Genomic DNA, 17,502 nt, shown 5'->3' with positions numbered 1-17,502 from the left:
ACTTCTTAGCCCTGACACATGGTTTGGGTTCTCACAATAGCAATAAATTCACTAACTGTTTGAATTTTGGCATGTGTCACATATAGCCTCACAGTATCTTTGGTAATCTACTACCAAAGGATCCCATTGAGCCTCCAACAGTGATTTGATGATCCACCAGCTTGAGGACTTAGCTCTCAGACATTACTCTTGTTTCCTGTCACAGCTTTCTGTCTCTTTAGAGGCACTGATTGATTCTGCATGGGGGCCAATCCTGCTTACACAAAACAAGCAACACAACACTTCGTTTCACCCTTCTATCAAGATTGTCTAATCACTCCCCAGATCCCACCCCAAGCACACAGCTTCACACGACTGAGCTCATGTAACTGAGTGGTTCAGAGACAGGAACTCCTGGAGTGACAACTACCATATTCTACTGCCACTGCCCTGGCTGAGGAGCTTCTGCCTTCTTTCTCTACCACTGCAACTTGGGAGCAATAACTGGCTGCAAAGAATCAAATGAACACAGAATTTGCCCCAACCAAAGACTCTGTCTTTACCTATTAACTTTTCCACACACTGAAAGAAGGAAAAAGTCTCTCTCTTTTGGAACAACATTTTTTTTCTTTCCTACATTCTGACAGTTGCTAGACCAAAATGTCAGTCAAGCCCTCCTCCAGCTTACAACAATACTCGTCCTAGGTATTGAACGTATACTTAGCTAAATCGAGTAAAATTTTAAATCTGACTTTTAAAACAATTTGCTGTCCTGTAAGACATGCTAGATGTTAGAACAGAGAAAGGAGGTTTATGCAATTTTGGCTCTAACAAAAACCTACCTGAAGTCTTTGCTTCTGCTCTCAAGATAGCTCAGTGTTGACACAACTCCAGTACCTTGTTGCTTTTGCTTTGGTCAAGACACAGTTACTGTAGGTACTGCTAATTATTTAAAACATATTTGGCTGTAATACTAGAAGACCTCCAAAGCAAAATCCCCTTACTGCTTGCAATGGTATCTGGCTTTTTGAGGACCACTAGGTCCACTCCAACAGTCCTACTGGGAGACAGCAACTGTCCATAAATTTCCAACAATTAACATCTCCCATCTCAGTTTAGACCAGTAGTGTGTAATTTTTCACGCTGAGACCTTAGAGGTCTCTCTTGTTCTTTGCCTTAATTGAAATTGTATCTGTAGTGAATACTCTAAGTAATTTAATATTTTTTTTTTATCATGGAAAGACAGTATCTTCCAGAGTGAGCAAGATTAATGTCTTTTGGGTCTGACCAGGCAATCATAGGGGAAAGTATCACACACAAAACAAATACCCTGCTTTGTACGCAGATGTTTAGTGTTCAATTTATCTCCTCAGGAGCAGCCCCTCTTCAGCCTTCTATTATTGAGTTAAAAGCCAAGTCACTAATACTTGCCTTTAAAACTGTTTAAATTCATGTTTCCTGTGACTACTTTCTTTAGAAGATGTACATTTTAAACTAGTGTGTGAACCTGAAACTAGGGATCAGTGTTTGTGTCTACAGGTTTGAATCTACAGAGGCCTAAGCAGGACTTTGGGAAACAACAGCACAGGCAGGCAGGATTTAAAAATCTGTAATTTTTTTCTATTCACTAAAATTAGTTGCTCCAGCACACTTTAAGTGCAAGCATTTCTCAAAGAAATAAGGAATATCTTGGAGGGGGTTGAATTAATCATTAGTTTGATCACATATTTCACAGAAGCTACCTTTCTGCACGAAATGCTACTACTTTAAGTTTTGCTGAGAGTGAATCTCTAAAGTTGGGTAGACACTCAGTTCATACAAAACACAAAGAAACACTGGTTCTTTGTAACAGTGCATGTAAGAAATACGTATTCATAGCAACAAAACGGATTTACAACCAAGATTCCTACTAGACAGACAGGTAAGAATCAAAGAGATTTGCTTAGGACTGTGCAATATCCAGGCATCTCAATGCTTGCTAATTTTTTTCCTTCCAGAACATTAGGAAATCCTATCTGTGAACCTCAGCCCCAGCAACAACTGCACACCTATGGAGACATCTTACAGGAGCAGACACACTCACCAACATAGGTCTGTTTCTTGGACTTGACATCCAGACTTTCCTAAAAGCCTGTTTTAAGTCATAGAAATGAAATCCAAACCCACTTAAGTTTCTAGTTAGATTCACACCTTTTGGAGTTTATTACTGTTAAGCTACTAAACTTCATTACTTTCTTTTATTGTTGTTGTATGAGTGAAATCTTATTTCTTCCATTTATTCCCCAAGTCAGGTGTTACTGATAACTGTTACAAAGCATGATTTAGCATATGTAGAAGTGTAAGGAATAAATAAAGTCTGGATTTATTAGGATATTCACAGAAGTGTCTCACAAGGAGACAGAAATATTGTTGCAGTTTTCATCAGACTATCAAAAAATACAAAGGGAGTTGGCATCCAGAAAACCTGCAGAGGAAAGCAAATTTGATGCTTTTCTTTATATGTGTTATTGAAACTGAAGTAAACTGAGACAAAAACAATCCATAAAATGGAAACAATCCAGAAGCCTTATCAAACATGAATATACTAACTTCTACTGAAGTTCATGGAAAACCAGCATACGTTATAAGGAACAATACTGCATTTGTTTTGGGAACTTAATACTTAATAGCTCTCTTCAAATCCATTTACTTTTATTCTGTGGTCTTTCTTCTTGAATCCCCTTTTATGAAAGGCATAGACTAATACAAAGTAGAACTATCTACAATGATGAAACCTTATGATTATTTGATTACTCATATTTAAATGAATGTATTGCACCACATAGCACTTATGTAAATACCTTTCTCTCAGCACACTTTAACAGGTGTACTTTAACACAAGCATTAGAAAAGATGAAACACAAATTTCTCTTTAAAAAGAGAGATACTACCTATAACATCTTGTCCACTAAGCAGTGTGTTTCACAGGGTGTTGTGTCTAGAGTATTCGGAGCAAGAACTTTTCCTAACAGGCTGACTCCATGCTGCAGACAAGCCTGCAGGAATTAGGAACGGATCTGAAATTTTAAGTAGTGGAATCTCAGTTGTATTTAGGAAGTGAACCTGCTGTCCTGGAGCTTGATCTGATCTGTTCATACAGTTTATGCTTTCGTTGTTCAGCCCTCCAGCAAAAAAGCTACCAAACCCCATGGAAGTTGCTATGTTACTGTTCTCATAGCTGGACTCCTAGTGAACTTCTCTGAATGCCTCCAAGACACACAGGCTGCTAAGAGAGCACTGGCAGTGAGGTACATTTGGATGCACTGCAGCTCAAAAGGGAATAGGTTCAGGACTGATCGCTGTAAGCTGAGAAAAGGTAACTTGTAAAGGGCAAATGCCATTCTGAGAGTTTGCTTTCTTCTCTCCCATGAATATATGTATGCTTACACAGTTGCCTCCCCTCTTACTCTTCATTTGTGACTTACCTCATGTCCAGAGGGACAGGTAATTTACTCAAAATAACAACAGAAAATATCATAATTCACACAGAGACCAAGCTTTAGGCTGTCTTTATCACCAAATCTCCTGTTGCTCTCAACACATATGGGATCCCTGAAGCAGAAGACAGAAAACACTGACAGAGATCAACAGAAATCTTCTCTGCAGAATGCCAGTTCCAGTCCAAGTGAAAGTGTGTTGCGCACTTTTAGGAAAAGATTCTTCCCAGGAACTGCATGATGAGTTAATGAACTATACATTCAAATCTGCAGCAAAGAGAGCATTCAAGTAAGTACCAGCCTCACAAAAATCCAAGGTACAAACTAAGAAAACAGCAGAACAGGCTTGTTGCTATAGTTCAGTGTCTGCAATTTTCTTAAGTGCTCCAGTAAAGACATTAGTGCAAAAATGTTCCAACCTGGCAACAGTTTTACTGCGACATCTCTCAAAGTCAGAACTGGTACCATGGTAACAAGGACCCAGTCAAATGTCAAAAAGAACAGGCCAGATACACCACCTGGTATTTTGACCAGACAGAATGAAGAAGCAACAGCTCAGCCATGCAACATCCCTTGTAAACATAGGTGTTCAATGTACAGCAGAACAGTGAATGCCAAAAAGGAAGGGAATTTCCAATCCAGCAAAATAATACCCATCTACATCAATATGTCATGAACTCCTCAAACTCACAATAAAGATGAAGAGGAATTGCAAAGCCAAGAATAATGGAAATCTAACACAAGTGTGATCAAGTTTCCCATGAGTAGAAGACAGACCAAATGCATCAGGAGCAAACATTTTGGAGGGAACAGGAACAGCTAGAACAAGTAAGGTCTAGTGGGGAAAAGCATCTGCTTTTGCAGGCTCTTCAGGTGCTCCATCTCAAGATGTTTGAGAGCTAACTACAGACAAGTCTGCCATATGCCAAGCCAACCTAAGAGGCTCAAGATACAGGATACCATTTTCCAAACTGCAGGTTTTTAGAGTTTTGTTCTGAGTAAACTCATGGGCAAGAAAAATGGGCAAAGCCTACTATGCCTTTTCTGCAGACAATATAAATGTGGCTGTCACAGAGTACAGACATGAATTAACGCTGTTTGCCACTAAACAGCAGTACTGACTGTGCTTCCCTTTGGTCAAGGGAAGTTGCCAACTTCATTAACAGAAACTAACTAAACTAACCTCATAATCTAAATGAATTATGAATTAATTACTCATTCATTTGTAGTATCCACACTATAAATCTTTAGGAAAGATTTAGTTGCAAAAAACGTGGATCCTGCCAGTATATGTTCCAGAACAGAATTATTTTATCTGTACAACAACAAAGAGTAAGTACCCAGCTGAAACCATGGCTCCACTGCACTGAAGATCTACCTACAGGGGAAGAGGTAGTTTCTGTACTGCAGGATACTGAATTTAATTAAACCACATAAATAAAAGTGAGATGGAAGGTGTATTATTATCCTTGCTTCAAAAATATAAAACTACAAAACAGAGAGCAAAGCAGACAAGGGCACACAGTGAGAATCTGTGCTAACAGCTGGGAAGTGAACCTAGAGATCACCCGAAATGCACTCAGTCTTCAGCATCAAAAGCTGTTTCAGAAGGTAACAGCTAAAAGAAAATAATGCCTTTATTTTAATGAGGAGTGTCAAATGGACAGTTTCAGGATATCAACTCTATGTAGCAATGAATCAGACATCTGCAAGCATATGTAGTGAGTATTTAGGACTACACAGACAAAAGGTTCTTAACCAGCTTCCAGCTACATCAAGAACCACATTACACAATTTCATACACTGAGTTTTATCTTTAAAAAGGCAGTTTGACTTTTCCATTTGCCTTTACTCTGCTCCATCCCTCTCCAGTGCCATTCTAACTGAAAACATTTTTCAAATGCCACTGCCCTAATAATTCTGAATTCCCCTTTATTTATTTTATTCAATTTACACCTATATGTTTTGTGCCAACACTGTACTTCAGTAGTTTCACAGTTCTTCTTGTTCCTAAGTTATTTGTTAGTATTTACATACATTTCATAACTCTGCTCAGCTTTCATTTCATGAACAACCCAAGCCAACATTTTCTACTCTGCTCTCATTCTTATCAGCCACCTTCCCAAGTACAGATACAGCATTTGTATTTCTTCTCCAGTCATATAAGACCATTTTGACTCGACCAATTTGCTGAAAATCTTTGGTGTGAGGCACGAGACTGACAGTTCATATGCTATTTCTTTCCAAACGCAGGCATGTCCATCATTTGGTCCCTTCAAGCTGGAGGGATCCCTTCAGCCCTGGTTGGAGTAATTTCCATTGAATACTGGTAATCCTTTTAGTTGACTCCTTTTGCCTTGTCTCCACAGATAATGTGAGCATTATTAATGGAAACTTAGGCAAAGTGTTAATCTAGCCTTGTGGTCCCCCATAATCTAGAGGTTATCCTTACTTTCTACCTGTTCTTCATTCACATTGCAGAGTAATTTCTTTTCTCATTTTATACAGTTTCTTGAAGTTTGATTTGATAATACACCCAAATACTCTTTGCCCAATCTGTGCTATTGCTTTGAAAATTTATCCTGATCAGGACATACCTTAGGTCTCAGTATCTTGTCCAGTAATGTTCTAACACCACCATTTGCAAGTACTCTCACTACATATACCTTTGTTAGCCCGGGGTCCAATTTATTCACAGCTTTGGTATCATACTCTCTAAGAAGAGCCCTATTATATTAGAATTAGAGTACAATGATTAAAGCTAAAGAAATAAACAAAACAATGTAAAATCCTCAAACACCATGAAGCTTTAGTTTATGCTTCATATTAAGTATATTTTTATGCTTCAAGGTTATTCAGTAATACTGCTCTTGAAAAGTAAAATCAGAAGCACACCAAGCAGAGACTAAGGGGCTGAAAACAAAGCAATATCAAAAAGGGTTGCTATTTCTGCTATCGAACAGCCAACACTTAGCTGCCCATCCAAGCTATCACAGCGTTTGTTTGCTGTAGATTCTCAGTGATTGCTGAAGTACCTTTTCTGCACAGTTCTGCCCTCAGGCTCCTGCCTCCCTGTCTCTCTTTACAGAGATACTGAACACTGTCCTTTTCTGACAAAGCTCCCTGTATGATCTCATCCTGTCGTCCCCTTGTCTGGCCTCAGCTTGGCCTCCTGACAAAAGCAAAAGTAGAAAAGTAGCTACAAGAGCAATGAACTTCAGTAGCTCGATAAAGTATTTTTTCAAAAAAGTATTTCAGAGCAGAAAATTGTTCCCTTTCTCTCTTCCTTCACTGCCCCTCCTCTTTTTTTTTTTTTAATAAACACTTTAATCGGTGAACTCTATTTTTGTGAATAGGAGACCTTAAAATAAAGCTACCAAATGACTTAAAATCTTCTACAGGAAGGACAAAAGCAGGATATATGCTCAGAAAAGGTCCAAGCAAGCACTATTCAGAAAGAAAGTCTTCGGGTTTAAGGAAGAAAAAATGGAATACACAAAGAGCCATGCACTCACATACTAAGAGCAACTCGGGTTACTGCGGTATGAAAGCAAATGAGCAGGCAGGCAGCCAACCTGCTGGGCCATCCCCTATAGGTGTCACAACAAGGCAAAGGAATTTGCAGTGGAAGGTCTGGGGAGCAGCTGTCACCGAAAGAGACACATATATTTTAAAGGCTTTGTCATTTGTCTTCAGGGTGGGAAATGCTGTATTTGACCTCCTGCTGAGGCAGCAGCCCAGTTGCAGCAGCATGGGCCAGGAGAATAAAAGGCAGCAGCTATTATTTCAGGTACAAACACCAGAAAGCAGAGACAAAAGGCACAGTCATTAAATCATCATTTCTATTTAAAAACACACACGACAACTTTTTAATACTTTTCATGCTGCATGAGCCTCCCCTCCAGGCATTCTCCAAAACAATTTGTATTAGCTAATTATTAACCATCTCAATGGCCAAGTAAAACAAGACTAAAAAGCACAACATCAAACACTGCCTTGGCAACACCAAACGGTCCCAGTCCCGGAGGGGAGAAGCTGAGGAGCTGACAGCTCTTGGTCTGTTCCCCTGAGTTCCCCCAGCTGAGGCTGTGCCACCTGAAAAGGTTGCTGCCCCACCTGGCTCCAGCCTCTCATCTCTCTCTGCTTCCCCCATGTTTGCCTGTACTCTGATCTGCCATCTGCACCTCCTGTAACCACTCCCCAACCTCTTCAGCGTAGCAGGGAGAGGAGCTACCACCAAAACGGCTTAAACCAGCAGAGATGAAACATCGTGGGGCCCTTTGCATGAACCAGAGGTGTGGATTTCCCATAGAGCTGAGCCAATTTGGCAGCTGGCTGTTCTGCCCTCTAGCCTCAGGCTCCAGCCCTCTTCCATTGGGGATAAGAGATCCTCAGGCACTGCCACGGGGACTCTCACTCCCCTACGGCCCTGCAGAGGAACAGCTCAGGGAGCCAGTCAAACAGAACAGAAGCCATACCAGCAAAACCTCTTCTGCCAGTACAGGTCTCTGAGCAAGCTTAGGGTGGGAATTGCTGGAGAACAGGAGCAAGACTACTGACTGCACTGGTTCAGCTGTTTCTGCAAACCAGGAGACTTGACAGACATCAGGCTGGGGTGGTCTACCTGCTCCACACAGCAGAGCTGCAAAACCTGCCAGCAGGTCCACCAGGCTCCCAGCCTGCAGGACATCAGTCAACAAGCCTTGTCCTAGGCTATAAAGAGGTAGTAATAGTGGATGGCCCTTGAAAGGATTTGGGGCAATTATTTTCCCCAGTGTTCACCTACTCAAATGTGTTTTAATTAGAAAACGTTTTTTTCTCCTCACATTTCAGAATGTCAGACACTAAACAACATGGATTAAAAATGTTTCCAGAGTGATCCCGGTGGCAGCATTAAATTCATACTTGGTGGAATGAATTCAAACCGTTGTAAATTCCCCTTAAGCCTAGAGGAAGGGAAAAACAAATGCTTATTCATTAAAATTAATGCCATTTGATATCTACATCAGGGGACTTCTGTAGGAAAGTGACTGGAAGAACTGTTGAAGGTGTCTTTCAACAGATGTAACAGCAAACAGAATGAGTTACTCAAAACAACCTGCAAGCATCCCTGACAACAACTTAAGTAAATCATGAAAGGCAGCTTTGTGATCCACACTGTTTGCAAAAAAACAAAGGACAATCTCAACATTTTTACAAAAATTTAATGAGAGCAGAGCCACTGCTACATTAGAAATCAGAAAATGTTAATGCACTCAGATGTGGAAATTAACTCTTTAAAAAAGTCCATGTGTTCTGAAACGACCTCACATTTGTAACCCTTGTCTGTCCGTCTCTCAAGCTGCCCATTCAATGATGTAGCTCTCATAGATTGCATGTGAATGTGACATCCTTAGAGTAGGAGATATATGTGGCATTTCACAAAATATGTTATGGTATGCCCCAAAATATGAGTATTTAACACAGACAACAAGAGCACGAAAAACATGGTGTAGATGGGCATGATAAAATCCCTGCAATAACTGGTGAAACAACTGTATACACAGTAAAACTTAAGTACTTATGAAACCAAATATTTAAGATCACTGAAAATAAATTATTGTATATGCAAATAGGAAATAGGAAGAAAAGCACAGGACTGAGAAGGATTTTAGAATATACTGAGAGAAGAGCACATGATTTACCAGCTTTCCCAGTATCATATCAATTAACAATGGAAAGACTGCACCCTGTACAGACTGCTAGGGTAATGAGTTGAAAAAAAAAAGCATATATTCCCAAAAAAGCAATTATTGGCAGAAATCAAACACTGACACTGGGCTTTTGTAGGACATGACTGCCCAGCACTTTTCAAGATTACCCCCTCATGCAAGCCCTAAAGGAAAAGGACTACAACATGAAAAGATACAGAGACTCACAACCTCACCTTCACCAACACACTGATAAAAAGACATGTCAGGAAGAATTAGTAAGATGGGAGGAATAGCTATATTTTTAAAAAAAAATTGAAAAGTTTTAATATATCACACAATGCACTCATAGATGGAGAGTCTCACTTGACAAGCATTTTTTGAAAAAAAAACAAAAACAAAACCAAACAACCAACAACAGATGTGATATCTAGCTAATGGATAAACTTAATAGAAATTCAGAAGAAAGGGAGACTGTGCCTGGTCAACAGAATGTTTTATCCTCCACACAGTTTTTCCGGATGAAAATCAGACAGTTTATTCAACATTTAGTAAGATTAATGATCCCTTCCCATACAAGAAAATAAAACAGTAAGTCCAGTGAACATGCTTTGATGTGAAAGCCACTTTTGCACGAGGAACTGCTTAGAACACTTAGAACAAAAGGCAGCCATGAGTAAAGATAAAAGGAACATGAAAAGAAATGTTAACACCCAACCAGTTGGCTACAAATCACTGTTTTGGAAGAAGGTAACCTTTCCTGATGTTCTAAAATGGGGACTGCATACCAGTTTAGTACTAAGCAGAAAAGTTATCCATGCTCAGTCTGGAATGGAACAATTATCTTCCTGTTTTCCAAGCCAGTGCACATTATGTTGACATTCATCAGCTAAGAAAAGGAGAACCAGAATTAAATGCTCCAGTTAAATTGAACATGTGAGCAGCAGAAAGACCCTCAAGTGCGTTTTCTGCTTTTACTATATAGAGGAGCAATGGCAATACATCATGATCAAATACTGCTACTTGATCAGAGCCCTGTAACAGATTATTGCTGTAAAATACTGGAAAAATGCCTACTTAATACTACACCAATAGCATTGCTAACTACTCTTGGCTCAAAATCCTACAGCTAATGACTAGATGTACGAGAAACCATGGTATTTATTTCCACAGACATATAAAGTCAAGGAACTACTTGCAATAGATATATCAGAAGTGCAGAATGAATGTGAAAGATTCAGAGGTTGACACATGACAGAAAATCAATGGTTTACCAAGATGGAGGGGTCTGAGTGTGTTCATTCCCACCACAAAATTACTGAACATCCATGCTTCTGGAAGCAACATTTCATCCATAAGATCAAACAGGGCAGTGAACAGCACCAGTTGGGGAAAACATAAATTTCCAAAGTCATGTCTCCTCAGAAGAGCATGTCATCAAAATGCTAAAAGCAACAGCACTATTACCACCAAATACGTGTTTGCTTTTGGTTTTGCTTTTTTTTGAAGAACGCAAGAGAGTTGCAGGTAGCACTTATTCAGAATATGACCATCCAAGACTCAATAATACACCAAAAAAAGGCTTTTCCTACCAGCTGATTTTGGAGTGAATTTGTCCCTGTTGGCTGCACATACTGCCAGTAGCCTGTATCCAAGGTCCAAGTCAAATCCTTGCTGAGCTGCCACTCGACTAACCACCTGCAGAGGGAAAGAGAGAAAGCTTCATTAGGGGTTACTTGAGTTCTTTGCAAGGTTATATCAACCTGCTTATCAGCACTAATGTTAGACAACAGAATCTGCTGCAAGAGCCACAGTACAAACATGGTATGAGGCACTGCTGTCCAGTAGTTTCCAAAGCAAGCACAGCAAACTGAACACAGGAGTATTCTGATGATCCAGTTATTTGACCACTGTCCAGAAGAAAGGCCTGGTACTTCTGTGAAAGTTGGAGAGTCAAAGCCAGAAGAAAGGCCTGGTACTTCCGTGAAAGTTGGAGAGTCAAAGCCAGAAGAAATAATGCAAGAGCAATGTATGTAAAGATTGTACAGAATACATTTTACTGTACTTGAGACTTGAGGATGAGAAATCCCTTGGTCTCTGTCTCTGTTTTACAGTTCCTGGCCCTGTTCTCAAGGGCAGTGCCCAGGTCCTTTAGGTCAAAATGCCCTCTCCACACTGATGGATAGTGTTCTCCCACGCCCTGATCAGTGCCACAGTTGCTGCATTTCAACAATACCATATTGGGAAGCACATTTACTACAGTTTTAGAATAAATAGGCCCGTGAAAGAAGCATTTGCCAAACACATTAAATTAGGGAAAGACGATTTTGTTGTTGTTGTTGTTGTTGACTGATCTAGAAGAACTGGCAAAACTAGGCAAATCAGAGACTGGAGTTAAGGATGAAAAGCAGTCAACTATTTCTCCAAGCCAGCGACTCAGCTATCGGCCAAGAACATATCCTCATGAAAATCTGCACAGTACAAACACAATACCACAGTCCTTCTGCCAAATGATGCTGAAGTTACACACAGCAGAGCTTTTCTACTGCCTTCCAGTGGCACAGGATGACTTCAGACTCAGAGGCACAGATAAAACAGATTATTCTTAACATTGCCATTATTTCTTTGCGTTGAAAAAACGGTCAAGGAACTGCGCAAGAAACAGAACACCATTTCCTTGTGTGAACCAAAAGAAAGCTCCTATCCTTAACAGTTTACAATACAAGAAAATACCCTTTTGCCTATCTTCATCTGAAAGCCTCTTTCTTAATTAATGACACTGCAACTATCTGTGTCCAGAACTGGATCCCAGCAAAAAACCACAGTACAGCACAGAGTGAAGAATTAACATATGTGATAATCTACAAACATTATTCTGAACTTCTTCCCAATATGTACTTCTCTAATTTACAATTAAGAACCAAATATTTCTTAAAAAAGGATTAGCATGAAATGAAGTTCCAAGGTAGATTTTTTTGTTGTTTCTCTTGCTCCTATTACTTTAGAAATTATACATTCACAAGACTCTACCAGGTAGGAGTGTCCCCTCCCAAAATTTAACCCTCTCAACCTTAAAACTGAGTAGAGAGCTTCAGGGAAAAGAAATGAGAATTGATGATAATCAGTAAAATAATACAAACCCCTAGAACACACCTATTGTTTTATCTCATTTCTTTACAATTACAACTTCATGTTTCAGCTAGAAAAAAATAAAAAAAAAGGTAGAAGAAATAATGCAATTATTTTTGAAAAACAAAAAAATAGTTCCAACTTGGCAGATCAGCTTTTAATCCCTTACACCCAAAAGTCTGGCTGTTGTTAATATCATGGCGAACACTGTGGGTCCAAACTTGCAAAAATAAGATTAAAAACAACCCAAAACAACAAGTGTTCACAAGAAAAAAAAATGAGAGCAGAACAAGATATCTCATGTTTCATGCTAAATTAGCAACAGGAGTGAAGACTGGTGGGCTGCCATAAAATCTGGAAGACACTTACATAACTTGGAAATGTAACTGTTCCCCTTTCCTATTTCCAATATCACTGTATTTCAGCTACCAACAAGTAGATATTATGGGAGGCATGAGCAGACAGCAGATAAAAAGCTCTTCTAAAAAACCATCTTGTAAAAGGCTCCTGAGAACAATGTCTCATTAGTGTGCAAACATTAATTAAACTCCTTTAGCCATCATCTATTGTACCATCACAGAGGAACAAGTTTCAGAGTGCCAATCAGGTCTGTAAAACAACAGAGAAAAGGCCCTCCCATTTTCTGTTTTTAAAAAGCACATAATCACTAAACTACTTCTTTTGAAACTGGACAGGAATGAGGGCAGATACACCTGATAATCAGTGAGCACACAGTAACTTAGGAAATGCATTGCCTGTTTATATGCTTGATTCATTTTAAAACATGAAGCTACAAATACTGAGACCCTCCTGGCCAGAGGCCAAATCACCACTTTCAACTGACATCTTGCTAATTATGGAAAAAATTCTACTAGGTAACTCAGGAACTACAGAGAACTGTAGAAACCACAAAAGCCAATATCTGCTTGCAATGTCTTCACTGAACAGGCTGCAAAGCCTTGGTCAGTCTGAGTCCTAAGCACAGGTTGAGGCCTTTTACACTCCACTTCTCATGAGTTTCCTTAATTTCCCGCACCTGAGGAAGCAGTGCTGTGTGACTCAGTGTGGCAGAAAGCAGAGCTTTTGGGTGCCAGGGTGCACAGCCCAGGGCTGAGTGCACTGATGGCCATGGCACGGCCTGTGAACACCCACCTCGGAGAGGGTGCAGCTGGACCCCAGCAAGCATTGCAGAAGACTAAGCATGAAAAGGTGGAACCTGAACTTGTGAGTATACAGAAGTCACCCAGTTAAACTATTGTTCTACTTTTTCAAGCAAAGTGCGAGGCAAAACAAATTTTAGTCAAAAAAAAGGTAAAAAAAAAATCTAAATTTGAAAGAAAGTGCTTCCACTGACAAACTGCAAGAACACTCCTTCTTCCTCTCAAAAGAACAACAAAACCCACAGATACTTAATGGAAAGCAGACATTTCTAATAAAATTTCCATTTTGCCAAGAGTCATTTTCCACCTAAATTTTTCTTCTATGCACTCTGCAGAAAGGCTCTATAAAATGAACTGGTGGAACCGTGCTCAAGAGGGCTTTCTCTGGTCCCTTCTCCCTGAGCTCTTGGCTTTTGCACACCATTCCTCAGTGATCTCTTTGGTCAACATGAATAGGGCAGTACACGTTTATTTCCAGTTTCTTTACAAGCTTACAAATTCTTGCATTAACCATAATGAAAGTTTAAAGCTTTTCTTTCAATTGTGACAGCTAAAGACTTCCTTTTATTTCAACATTAAAGTTAATGGAATAGATCATATATCCCTCCAAGGATCCTGTTCCAGGTTGTCCACCACTGAAGTCAGACACTGCTCACTTGGTACTTTACTTGTAAGGCTTTCCTCCAGTGAACCTGTATGCAAGGGACCTCCTGGCCTTTTAAATAAACACTGAGAATTCTCAGAAACAAGACGACAAATGCGTCATAGGTGCATGATCCAGAAAACACAAAGAACTAGCTACAAGACATTTGGTAAGTTTAATATATTCAGGTCAGCAGACCCTGGTGAAATTTACCTTAGAGGGCCTCAAAGGAGCTAGCCTGGGCAAACTTTGTAACTGCTAATGATTATCTTCAGAAATTCATTCAAGACAGAGACCTTGAGGGCACATCACATCTCTGGTTTTAAGGCAGTAAAAGGTGAATTTCAGAAAGTACAGGTATCCAAACAGATAAAAACGATATTATTAAACAAATATTAAGTGAGTAATACAGAACATCATCATGAATCTATCCACACTGTGAAGTTTCCTTCTTTGACAAGTTAACATATCTTAACTCTAATATGCCTTTTGACATTGCCCTATATAACACTGCTGTAACAAAGGAACATAGCCCAGATGACAGCAGTATAAATTTTATTCAGATTATTAATTAATAGTCCTCAGTAAATTCATAACTTGTCCTGGTTACAGGTAAGTTCTATGTATTCAGTCCTGACTTGGACAATGAAGCAGAGTAAACTGAAAAACCTCTAAATGGTTTTTCAGGCAGAAAAGTATGCAAACACTTAAGAGGACAGGGTAAGAATTCAAAATAATACTTATAAACTGGAAAAATGTTCCAAAAACCAGATCAAAGACATATATGAAATACTATAGATAGGAAAGAAAAATCAAATGTCCAAACAGAAAATCAGGAGCAGATATTCATCTGGTCAGTGTACATGTGACTTAGGATAAACACTGGGAAAATGCTCGAGGTATTAAGGATCATCAAGCACCAGAATGAACTACCTATCAATCCCTGGATTTTGGAAGGTAAGGGGATTTACAGCAGACCAGACAGTAACTATATTGCATTCCAGCTTGGAGAAAAAGAGTAGGCAGGCTCCCTTAGGTCCATCCCAAGCCAAACCTGACACCTGCTGCTGACTGGAGCCATGCAGCTCAGTCTGAATCCTGTCCCCGGAATCCCACCACGTTTGAAACCTCCTGTGATTTTGATCTTACTCAGGTAATCGTGCTGATCAGATGGAATCAAGGCAACACAGTTTCAATAATCCATTAAACGTAACAGCTAAGTGATGTGGTACCACTTGCAAACATATTAAGTCCTCTAATTGCAAATTCAAATTGAGCACACCAGCAAAAATTCAGACAAAATGCAGCTGGCACCACGTGTTCAACCATGACTTCATTCTGCAATGCTGTAAGCATGTATCTTTGTCGACCTAAGCATACCTAACATAAAATTCCAATGAAAAGTAGTGCATTAAAAAAAAAATAACAGACATAGTTGCCAGTACCACAATCATAAACTGAGATCATCATTCTTTATCATGACTGAGAGAGGTGCTTGGCCAGCCCAAGGTTCAACACTTAATATTTCTCTATGCTATACTACAATAACATTTCAGACAGTTAGATCTTAGAAAAGCTAGCCTATTCCATAAACACACTTCTAACACCTAGCTTTTATTTAAACTTAGATATGGCACTGGTAACTATTTCAACCTATGTCTTTAAAGGAACATATACCTTATTTGCAAACAAACATTATTATAACACCAACTGCCAATAAGAAAAACAGATCACCCCAGACTTCTGAAATCTTTAATCTGAATAATTCAGATAAACAGCATTTATAAAGGAGACATTCCATTCACTGCCTGTGACACAGCTCTACTGAGTTCCAGATGTCTGAACTCTCAAGGTCATTGACAGCGAGAAGAAAATGATGAGAGTGAGGTTTTAATTACACAAAAAGCAAATAAATTCAGCTACCAACATATTTTCTTTCTGCTGAATTTACCTGCAATATTTCTCCCTTCTCTTTTTTCACCATGGTAAGCTCCATTACTGGCCCTGCTTGTCATCACACTACAAAGTACTAGAACAATGTACCTCTCAACCTAACAGGCCTGTTAATCAAGAGAGCTATATGACTGCTTATTTCTAAACTCCCTTCCATTATGTTGCACTTTCAATGAATCTCTTAACTAGCAGCAGTCAAGAGCACCCCCCCCTGCTGGCATCAGAATGAATTTTACGAATTCAATTTGCTGGTTGCTCAAAACTAAAAATGCCAGCTGATTGCTAGTTCAGACAGCTCCGTGTTCAGCCACTTGTGCACACTTGAAATTATCTGAATGCAGTTTGAAGACTACAGCAGAAATTTTGTAATTAGAATTCTGCAATGTAGATGGTAATTTTTCCCCCTCAGTAGCACACAAAGATCAGATAAACAGGAGGCAAATTGAGGAATTTTGCAACATGAAGAGCGATCTGCCTCAAACAGAAAAAAAAAAAGGGGGGTGGGAAAAGGAGGAAGAAATCTGTGATCTGAAGTCCTGATCTGATGAGACTCTTATACTCCAGTTGCAGAAGGGCTGCCTCAACAATACAGACAGTCAAAGCAAGTCAGGGAAGTTATATATCATTAAGTAGTTTCTTGCCTTTGATGCTTGAAAACAGACATTAAGTAGGTTCTGAAAATGTAAGAGACTTTACCGAGGCCTTGTATTCAAACTATGGTTTTCTTAAAATCTATTTCCCACCCCATTAGGTGGATAAGAATCATATTTTCAAAATAAAATAAACCAGTATGCCTGCCATGTACTTCTTGACACTTCCTGCAACAGTGACATAAATCATGCAGAATAGGGGTATCTCCTCCTCCTTTACATCCTCTTCCCCTCCTCTGCATGTCTCTAGCAACCATAAACATCAAAGAGAAGGTCACTATACACAACCCTCTCCATCTGAAATTTTTCCCAGAGGAAAAGAGGGAGGGATTGCGCTTTAATTAAGCCAGCTGATCACTGGGTCACTGCAATACTGTTGCCACCTGAGTCCTGGCACACTTTGAACAATGATTTGCATGAAGCATACAGTGGCCACAGGAAGAAAACGATAAGGGAATTCCAAAAGCATTTTACTTTGGATAGCAGCACATCTCAAACAAATATTTTAAGGCTGTAAAATAATCCATTGCTTGACTAACAAAATTAAGGTAAAAGGGCTTTAGACCACCATGAGGTCATAGGACAACGAACAATACTGAGTGAGCTATTTGGTAGCACTATGAGCTGCTCTGAAGCAGAGTGTTCTGTGCCTGCTGGTTGTACTCTGATGGTACAGCACGTACACAGCCCTGTCGTGCTGTGATGCACTGCAAACACAAAGCTGTGTGCTTGACAGATGCATGGAGAGGATGACGGAAACAGAATTTCTTCCACGTGAACTTTCTGCTCTGGAAGCCTTGGATACAAAGACTAAATGCAATA

The 17,502-nt window shown here is 39.6% G+C and overlaps 1 protein-coding gene across 8 annotated transcripts in view; it reads right to left on the bottom strand.

The window, feature by feature from the left end:
* Positions 1-17,502, bottom strand: part of ZMIZ1 (zinc finger MIZ-type containing 1) — a 347,321-nt gene that overhangs the window by 117,087 nt on the left and 212,732 nt on the right. For all 8 annotated transcript variants that reach the window (XM_051800871.1, XM_051800869.1, XM_051800867.1 and 5 more), the window contains one exon: positions 10,738-10,843. In XM_051800871.1, coding sequence (XP_051656831.1) covers positions 10,738-10,843 — 106 coding nt within the window. The remainder of the gene's footprint in view (positions 1-10,737; positions 10,844-17,502) is intronic.

This window comes from Manacus candei, unplaced genomic scaffold (assembly GCF_025592945.1).
Source record: "Manacus candei isolate 608988 ecotype Guabito, Panama unplaced genomic scaffold, ASM2559294v1 h1tg000050l, whole genome shotgun sequence".
Lineage (NCBI taxonomy): Eukaryota > Metazoa > Chordata > Aves > Passeriformes > Pipridae > Manacus > Manacus candei.
This window is presented reverse-complemented; position numbering and strand designations above follow the sequence as displayed.